The sequence below is a fragment of the Lineus longissimus genome, chromosome 10 (assembly GCF_910592395.1).
Source record: "Lineus longissimus chromosome 10, tnLinLong1.2, whole genome shotgun sequence".
NCBI lineage: Eukaryota > Metazoa > Nemertea > Pilidiophora > Heteronemertea > Lineidae > Lineus > Lineus longissimus.
This window is the reverse complement of record NC_088317.1, coordinates 1,126,753-1,136,581: the sequence shown is the minus strand read 5'-3', so window position 1 is coordinate 1,136,581 and position 9,829 is coordinate 1,126,753. Positions and strand designations below refer to the sequence as shown.

The 9,829-nt window shown below is 41.0% G+C and overlaps 1 protein-coding gene across 2 annotated transcripts; it reads right to left on the bottom strand.

The window, feature by feature from the left end:
• Positions 1 to 777: 777 nt before the first annotated feature.
• LOC135494526 (eukaryotic translation initiation factor 2A-like) lies at positions 778 to 8,652 on the bottom strand. 2 transcript variants are annotated; one of them, XM_064782576.1, is made up of 13 exons: positions 8,591 to 8,652; positions 5,379 to 5,448; positions 5,085 to 5,159; positions 4,837 to 4,958; positions 4,631 to 4,727; positions 3,856 to 4,256; positions 3,534 to 3,602; positions 3,303 to 3,404; positions 2,942 to 3,116; positions 2,589 to 2,851; positions 2,312 to 2,385; positions 1,976 to 2,161; positions 778 to 1,742 (listed from the first exon to the last, which is right to left on the bottom strand). In XM_064782576.1, the coding sequence occupies exons 1-13, from the start codon at positions 8,613 to 8,615 to the stop codon at positions 1,614 to 1,616; spliced, it is 1,788 nt and encodes a 595-aa protein (XP_064638646.1). In that variant the 5' UTR covers positions 8,616 to 8,652; the 3' UTR covers positions 778 to 1,613. The 2 variants fall into 2 exon arrangements, with proteins under 2 accessions (XP_064638646.1, XP_064638645.1); XM_064782575.1 differs by lacking the exon at positions 8,591 to 8,652 and adding an exon at positions 5,886 to 5,985.
• Between the last annotated feature and the right edge of the window lie 1,177 nt (positions 8,653 to 9,829).

Below are 9,829 nucleotides of genomic sequence, written 5' to 3'. Positions count from 1 at the left end.
GTAATAAGCTGTGATCGGCAACGGTCGGTAGCACCATGATTGGGATTCATGGAATAACTCGTCCCCAGTTTCGTCCCCGACAAGGGGGCGAAATTTCCACCAACGACGGGGTAATTTTAATTTTAAGTAATCGAGTAGTTCCAGTTTTGTAGCTCAGATGGCGCCAGCTGGGGGTCATGTCAAAATCATTGGCCACCTGACGCGGAGGAGGAAACTCACGAAACTCTACAGGGTGGCTCAGAAAGGTTTTCCCTTGCGCAATAGAACTCTATTGTGTATCCATTGTGTGAGTGAAAATAATTCTGGGCCACACTGTAGTACATGCACTTGTCACCCTGTTCAAAGACATCGGATTTCTGAACGTCTTGCCAGACGTTCTCCATTCGGTCTGGTTGTGACAGTCTAAACTCTCTCACCGTGGTGGCAGGAAGCCTTCATGCTGTCTGATGGTGACTGTATCAGCTTTCTCACTGTGCTGGCAAGACGTTCGGACAGATAGAAACGCTCCATTCGGTCCGGTTGTGACAGTCTAAACTCTCTCACCGTGGTGGCAGGAAGGCTTCATTCTGTCTGATGGTGACTGTCTCAACTTTCTCAATGTGCTGGCAAGACGTTCGGACAGATAGAAAGGCTCCATTCGGTCTGGTTGTGACTGAATGTAGGTACAGAATGTAGGTACAAGAACTAAGATTGGTTTCAGCAAGCTGTCCCTGACAAAGTGATGAAAGGATATGGGAGTTTCAGTGACCATTGGGCAAAGAAAAACAATGCAAGAAGTTACTTCCTGATAATTTAATCTCAAGATAACTAAACATAGTTTAACAATCTGTCTGGTTTTACACTTGTCGAGTCCCAGTTCAAAGTGAATGCATCCCTGCATTCTGATTGTGACTCTGTCCTCAAAACAACAATTTGGGATGAAGAGAAATTATAATAGTTTAAATTACTTTTGGTGAATATTTGTTATTGAATGGGAAGGGACCCTTTAAAGTGTTAACACATAGACAACTTTGTATGCCCAATATTTTGATTACAAAATCAAATTTTGATGCGTAATTGTGTCACCACGCCAGGACACGGGTAAGGTCACACAGACTTCTTAACATTGATTGATGGACCACTCAGCTCTGCATAAGTAGTTGCTCCAAGGAAATACACTCTTTCAACTAATTTTTTTATTCTTTTCCACTCTAAAATAATTACAGAGCACAAAAGATGGGTTTAAAATTACTATATGAAATACTTTTTAGAAGATGATTTATGTACACATACAATTTACAAGGAGCCAAATGCTCATATCTACTGCATTACAGACCCCCAGATTACAGTTATCTCTCCCAAACCTAGTCGACCTTCATGAAGGCAGAACCCAGAACCCAACAGGAGGGCATTTGTAGAGACCCTCCAGGGTGAGTGTGACAAGCTGCTACAAAGTTGCGTCTCTTGTGACCGTCTCCAAGAGGATGTGACATGTTGACGGGCAACAGTGTGTGTGCCGACCCCATCCTAAATATGTCTCAGTCCAATTAGTAGGGACGTCTTTGTTTTGTCTTCTTGTCATAGCCATCTGTTATCCAGTAAATACAACCATTCTGACCGATATAAAGAAGCCCCTATGCAAGTCGTATCTGCTCAATTTCTTGTCTAATCTGATCAACAGTCTTGATCTTTTCAAGCTGGTTGAGCTCGAGTTGTTTCCCCTCTGCTTGCTGCTGCTTCAGTTTCTCAATCTGTTCCAGTTTCTGAAAACAATCATAGGTGATATTATATCAGACAAACTGTGAATGAGAAATATATGATTTGGCCGAGTCCAATCTACATGTACTGCTTGCTTCTCAGAAGAGATAACTTTGTCGCGTAGACACTCCTCAACTGCCTCGGTAGTTATGAAACGGCATGATCCAGTCATTGTGCCATGGGTGTAAAAAGCAATTGCAACTGACTCTTCACAGAAATAAATAGACAACAAGTTTACCTTCGATAGATTGCGTATCTTCTTATCTTTTTCTGGGTCACCGGTGCATCCCATTCTTGCCGACTGGCCATGTGAGCTACTGCCTGCTGGGGCCCTGGCAGGCTGACCACTGCTCTGGGGCCTGGAGGGTTGACCGCCAGTTGCTTGTTGAGATGGTTGGCTTGTTGCAGGAGACATTGGGTCAGACTGAAAGAAAATGAGAACACATTGAATGAATATAACTTATGCGAATATAAAAGCCACTTTATGAAACTTCATTTTTTAGTACTGGTGGGAAGTTATATAGCAAGGGTGTCAACAAATTTGAGTGCAGAATATTATAAAAGTAAAGGTTACCTGGGCCTGATCCTGTTTGGCTTTCTTAGCTTCTCTTTTCTTCTTATTCTTCAGAGCCTGTTTTGATAGATTTTCTGAAATGGGAAGAGTCTTAACGTTACCAAAATAACCGCAGGCCTAAGTAACGTCCTCCAGGGACTGTACCCAATGTGGAGACGTCTCCTCTGAGTACATATAACAAAGCAGTTGGCTTTAATGCTCAATAAACAAACGCCCAGGTTTACAATTTCCAAATTGCAAAAGAGAGAAGTATAGATCTTTTGACAAACTGACTTACCATCCTTTTTGGCATTTGATGGCAGTTCGTTCTCATGGAGTTTAAACGTTGACGCGTGACCCCGGGCCTGGGGTGGCCGATAGGCTTCTACCTTCTTTGGCAGTGGGGCCTGAGGGACTGACGAATCAACTCGTTTATACTGGATAGGTTTGACAGGAAACGTGCCCTCTGGGACGGACTGCCATTTTACTTCCCATAGTTCCTCATTCACAGGTGTTGCCTCTTCACAGACAAGTGTCCCAGTGTAATGGACCACTTTAAAACTGAATAAGAGAAAGATATTTGAGCCAGTGATCTAGAGTTAGGGAACTCGAAAATTAGAACAGAGACAGAGGAGACACTAAAAAACTCACCAGTTTCCTACGCGTAGCCGTGGAGCTGTCGTTGCCAAGAGGATGTGCTCCCCGTCCGGACACCACTCAAACGCCGTGATGTCAGACGCATCACTCTTGATGATCTGCTTCTTCTGCTTCAAGTCCCAGAATTCTGTGTTGCCACGGATGTTGCCAAAACCAGCCAGACATAGGAGTAATCACAGTTAAGGAACTTTAAAGAGAGATAATGGATGCAGTCATCGTGGTTGTCGCATTCGCTGTGCCGAACGAAAAAACTTCAAGAGATACATTTCTCAGGTGCAGCAACATGTAAATTCCGTACATTAACTTAGATGCAGACTCTTCCAGTTAAGCCGATATTCATTTTCAAAAAGGATATTATTTCCGTGTGGGTTGTAGAATATGGAGTTCCAAGCACCAGTTCCAAAGTCGAAGACTGGGTCACATTTCAGGTTGTAGAGTGTAATCTTTGCTGGCATAACTTGGCTGGTGTTAAGGAACACAACAAAAAGAACAAAACTAACAGAAAAACACAGTAGTTTCCTCTTTTCATAGTAAGATGTGAAAGTGGTGTCCAGACCCTTCAAACCTACTTATGACAGAAGGATACATCCGTACACAACACAGAATTCAGGCATCTTGGGATTCCATTCAGCATTGTACACTGGACCATTTTTCCCTGCAAAGAAGACACAAGTCATTTTAGAATAAGCAGTAATCATATTGACAACATTTGAGATTGTAAGGCAGAAAGCAATTCTGGCTTTTAGGCTTGCAAGGCGAGATCACTAGAGGTACCCACACACCAAGTTTCAAGCTTCAGGTCAAAATAGATTACTGAATCACCGACACGATCTTACAACTGAAGACAGCAGACAAAATTGACAATAAACCTGTGCAATAAATGTGTCGATGTGAGTTAGTCAACTTACCTAGAGGCACCCGACAGCTAACGCCATCAGCGCCCATAAACTGTAACGATTGTTCACCATAATAAGAATCGCTTGTCGATTCCATTGAAAGCAGCAGTAAGACAGCTTTGCCTTTTGGGTTCCACAACAGCGCAACGTCATCTGCTCGATAGAAACTATTATTTCCAATCACAGTCGTGAAATTCGGCCGTCGGTAGAGTTTGACGGAAGATGGTGAGCCCTTGCTTCCTGTAACGTACGCCGCCACCAAGTATGGTGGTCCCCATGGAGACATACTAAAGTGTGTCAACTTGTCGAGGTGGAGCTTGTCGATGATGGTCTCGAAGCCGTTCTCAAAGAATTGTACTTCGTTTGTGACATTTCTAGCACATAACGTATCATCATGGGAGAACTGTGGTGCCCTGAAGTGGAAGCAAATTACAGAAAATCTATCAGATCACAAAGTATTATTCCACAATATTCAAGTTCCGTTTTCATCGGCCAGGTTACCCAATATCCTTCATTTCAACTCAGGAACTGAATCATGATTTCAACACATTTCACTTTTGCTATTTATACTTTCACAATAAAATGCCTCATCTGCTGTGATGGATGCAGAACTCAGGCTTGGAAGGGCACCAAACTTTCTTAATTCAAGTAATAAATAAGTGTTCCAGGCATCTAAGAGCTTAAACTCAAAGTACCATTTTGCTACTTAGGAAGAGGTCCCCAGCAAAATTGTTTCTCTCTCTAACTAAAAAGGAGCGCACACCTCATGTTCTCCAGTGCAACTTACCAATTCTGATGCTTCTTCTGTATGAAGCTTCTTACCAGTTCACCAGTCCTGGCATTCCAGATTTCCAGGTTGGGGTTTCCCTGCTGACCTTTCTCGGCTGCAAAATCAAGACGAAAGTCTCCATCAATGAAGGAAATAAAAACACCAATTCAAACGTTGTTACACGCAGTGGAGAATCTGGTTAAGCAACAATTGGCCATACTTACTAACAATGTATGTCTCCCAGGTCATCAGGTACGTTCCTTTAGGAGAGAACTGCATCTTTGATGTCTTCCTCTTCTGGAGGGTAAATAGCACCTTGTTAGTCGAAACGTCTGCAACCTGGATGCTAAAAGGAGACGTTTTTAAATTCAGTTTTTAATTCAGACATCAGAAGAAATTAGAGGAATTGCAAAATGCAGCTACCGGTAATAACAAAACACACACTTATGTTGCAACTTCTTTGGGATCTTACCACAGTCCATTACACCAGGCAAAGAGAGCTCCATCACCTGAGAATGTCATCACCTTACATGCTCGACTTTTGTCCCTGAAATAAAATATTATATTAAACATTATAAACAAGATAAACTTAAGTGCAGGAGTGGTCATTTCTATTCAATCTGTCTTCTAATCAGGACACCTTTCTATTGCAGAGATTTGTTTTCTCAGTCCCAATGTGATTTCCACTTTCTCTCGTAGAAAAGAACACAAAGTCAACCATGATTACCGATGAGACAAGTTTAACCTGAAGAACTGATTCACCTACCTATGAAAGGCATCACGAGCCCGATTTGATGGCGGTCCATCTCGCAGCCATAGACCTTCACTTCCTCGCACTGAAGTAGTGAAGAGAAACATCATAAATCTTTGAAGAGGAAAGCAAGTGTCCTAGACAGGAGGACAGTAAAATAAGAAGGATAGGGCAATGCCACTGCCACTGGGATCAACATTCACACCTAAACATAGCTGCTGAGCATGAACGAGAGCCACAACAATCCAGTAGCAATCAAAAGACCGACTCAGTCATTGCATGCAGAGCCAGGGATAGGCCTATCCTAATCCTTAGTTATGGCTATAGCCGCTATACATGTAAATTTATGTACACGAGACATGGGCTACATAATAAAACTGCAGTTTTTCCCGCGGGGTAATCAATTGACATGAAGTTTGGAATGTATATTGCAATTTAAAGTTAGATAAACCTGTGATGCACTAAACTAAAACATTTTTATGTCAGAAGGAACGTTTTAAACAGGTTTAAAAAATATTTTACGGGCGAAGCATGGGGACATGGGCGCAGCCATATTTCTCGCTGGATTCTCGCTCGAAACGAGACTTCCGACACGTACGCAAAGTAGTCCTAACCTTTGTAATTCATACGCGTGCGAAATCCAAACTATTAAACTAGTGATACTTATACAAAGTCTTTCACAGAAAAAATAGTCTTAATTGTCAGATATCTTTTAAATAAATTAAAAAAATATAGTTCATTGTGTATTAACTCGACAGACTATTACATCTTTTTGCACTACGTTTGAGTGATTGTATTTCGCCACGGATCTGCGTTGTTCGGTCTTTAGGAAGTTGACGTAAATGTTGATAAGTTTGCTTCAGAGTTGAGAAATAAACTTCTAGTTTCTACTTATTCGCCTGGTTCACCTAGGTTAAAACTTCGACATCGACAATGCCCTCCAAACAAAGAATGCGTGTAGCCAACGACAAGGCAACAAAAAATGTCCTAAACCGAGGAAATGTGCCTAAAAGTCTGGTAAGTTTTGCTCGCAAATTTTGACAAGTTTGCTGGTAGTGCATTTTGTACACACACATACAATACATACAGTAGTGCATGTTTACATACATGTACGTACACGTACACCATACATGTATGCGCAGGCCTATCCTCTATTCTTGTGTTTTGTTTCTCACTCGTTCAAAGTTCACTGATCATGGGCCTACTGATACTCATCTGAGTTACAGGAATGAGGTGAGGGGTCATCTTATAGTTGTAGGAGTGAATTTGATTTGACTTACTAAATTATTAAAGTTCGTGAAGCCATGTTGTCGCACATTTTGAACAAGACGCTCGTCGCTCCTGTCTCGCGTCGCGTAGGAAGGCTTAACTCTTGTATGGAGTATAACAATCGCTTTATTCCATTTTCAGAAACCATCAGAAGAAAAATATCCTGTTGGACCCTGGTTGATAGCATTATTTATATTCGTTGTTTGTGGATCAGGTTAGTAGAGAATTTCTTTTTTTTTTAGTGTGACTGTGAGATGGCATTTGTGCTGTTAGTGTGTTTGAACAAAGTAGTGAACACTGAAATGAAATGAATGAAATATTGATTTACACTTTCCATTCAGTGGTTGTGTATCATTCTGATCTAGATTTCTTTAGAGCTTATTCAATCAGTTTATTGATTTCTTTACAGCTTGTTCAATCCGAATAATTGTTGCCTGGCAACACATTTGACTAATTCTGAATCCATCTTTTCTTCAGCTCTTTTTGAGATCATCCAGCATATTCGTCTCGGATAATCAACTCGGACCAACTGACTTTACAATCAGCAAACATGGACTATGTTACTTGTCAAGAAATGGTGAAAGTGCCAGTTTTTTTGCTGGACAATTGAGGCGAGTTCATGAACATCAAAACTGATCATCTTCATCATTGCCTCCTTTGGACTATTCCTCCTCGCTCATATTGAGCTCATATTCATTTTGAGAGGCACTGCTCAGTTTTGAGTAGTACTCGCAGAATGAATGTGGCGTCCTATCGCTCCACAGGGGTGACCATAGGGATCACAAGGACCAACTCGCTCAGGCGGTCCAATTCTCTTACTTAATAATCTCTTTTATCAAATGTATGGCACGGACTTTGACATGGAGTCCGTGTCTAAAAGATCAGAAAATGTTTGAGCTCATTTTAGTGTGTCGTCCACTCAGTTTCGGCAGGTCACCAGAATTATCTAAGCATTACTATTTGAAGGACTACAGGTACTGAAAATAAAAATGAGTCTGATGAACTTCCTCGACTATGTTCAATTTTGAGCTCCCATTGAATAAATCTTCTACCATGTCTTAACTCTGTATATAAACTTGACCTTTGAAGAACAGAATAATTTGTCAAAATCTGTGCTTGAGTTTAAATTATCATTTAGGTCTCATTTTAGTTTGATAGTAAAAAACCTGTTGTATTGTATCATTGTGACTGGAAATATATTCAAAGGCCATAAAATATTTTTTGTTTTGTAGTACACCACTGAGTGGATTAACACTCCAATTATGTTTTAGTTTGAGTTATTTTAAAAGTCTGTGTCTGTTCTTCGAAGGTTGAATATCAGTATCCTTGCATCTGATTTGAATTTCTATTCAAAGCAGATACCAGCCAAGGGAGGGCCTTGTCCCTTCATGCAATGAATGTTAATTGTATGCATCCTCTACACCAAGCTAGGTGCTGGGCGAACTGCATGAAAACATTGGTATTTAAATACATTCATGTACAAATCTATATAATTATTCCAAAATAAAATGAAAATTTTAATTGTCATAATTTCCTGTTGAGTGTTTTCATTGTCTGGTATAGAAAGAGACAACCAGGCTTGTAAGGCAAGCCCTACATGACCGGGATGGCCACACTTTGAATTCCCAAGTAGGCTGTCCGTCGGAGGCTATGTATTTAACTAAATTGAGGGTATGGATAACTTGTACCCTGAAGGAATGAGCAAATGTCATATTTTTGCTCATTGGTTCTAGAACAATTATCCCCCTGTCCCTCCAAAAAATTTACCCTCAACCTGGAGGAAACCATCCTGTAAAGACATCCGATGAAGAATGCCAAGTGAATTTCCATCCTTGTTTTGGGCTTTTGATGAATTGATGAAGGCAATTTGTCCATAAACCATAGGTCGGTTTATGGACGTTCACCAGTGCCCAATAAACCTTGTGCAGGTCTATGATTCTGGTATTATGTATAACTACCTGTATAGTCCAGCTGTTTGCCCATTTGACAAATTCAACTGCATTTGATATGTCTTGTCTCGTATAGAATAGTAGTTTATAACCTGAATGAAACCTCAATATATAAGCATATGTATAATAGCTTTGAACAGGTGTCCATTTTTAAATTTGGTGCAATAATCTCCCTGCAGCTGTTGAATTGAGAAAGAATTAAGTACAACTAGTATTGCATAATGATGCATTGTTACCAGGTGACATGACCCTGGGAGGTTCATCCTTGAAAATCCAGAGTCAGTCATATCCTCCTCCCCTAGCACACGGTAAGCCCGGTCGAGAGTGCCGAGTGTTGGTCTGAGCTTCAGGATGTGGGATGTGTGATAACCAACCAGTGAAGAAAGAGGGTCACAGGTCCTACTGGTGGAGAAAAGGTAGCTGTTCCATGACCTGATTCTTAAAAGTGTCCCATTTTCTCAGTGTTCCCTGCCTTGTTGTTAGTGACAAGAGAACAGACCTTTGGATGGTTCAAGGCCTTTTGTGTCCTGTAAGTTGTAATGTAGCACTCAACCACATAACTCAGTCAAAGATGGCTGGTTGGGAGTTCTGGAAATGTCCATCCATCCAGATCAATCTAATCCAAGCCAGAAGCACTGGTGCATTTCCTATATCCATTAACTGCAATCCCACTCCAGTTTGTAAAGCAGTGAATGCGACAAATGAATAGCTGATTTGTTGAACAAGAGACCAGCAGCTGATATAGAGTGGATTCAAATCAACATATGACATGAGTATGATTTGACTCGGATGTGGCATGTTGGTCTGATATTGACACTTCCAAGGACTGATAACAACTCTAACCTCCCTGCGAGGAAATCTAACCTAATAAGGTTACAAGTGAAGATGCCCATGCTTCAGGGATGTTTGAACCTAGTGCTGACTGCTACAATCATGAATATCGGACAATGACCAATCTTGAAGACACTTTGTCACCACTTTTTCATCAAGGACAAGTACCTGATTGATCCGTCTTCATTGTCAAAAATCCAACTGGTTACTTTTTGTGGTTTCTCAGTAAAATTAGACCAAAACGACTGTGTTAGTCAAGACTGCACCATCTTTGATGTAAGCCACCAACCATCATCACACAGGCCTTGCCAAGCGCTTAGGCCTAGGAGCAGGTACACCTGCGCAAGCACACATGTATTTATCTTATCTAAACACTGCGAGTATTTTATCATTACCGGTATCAATAATCAATAATTC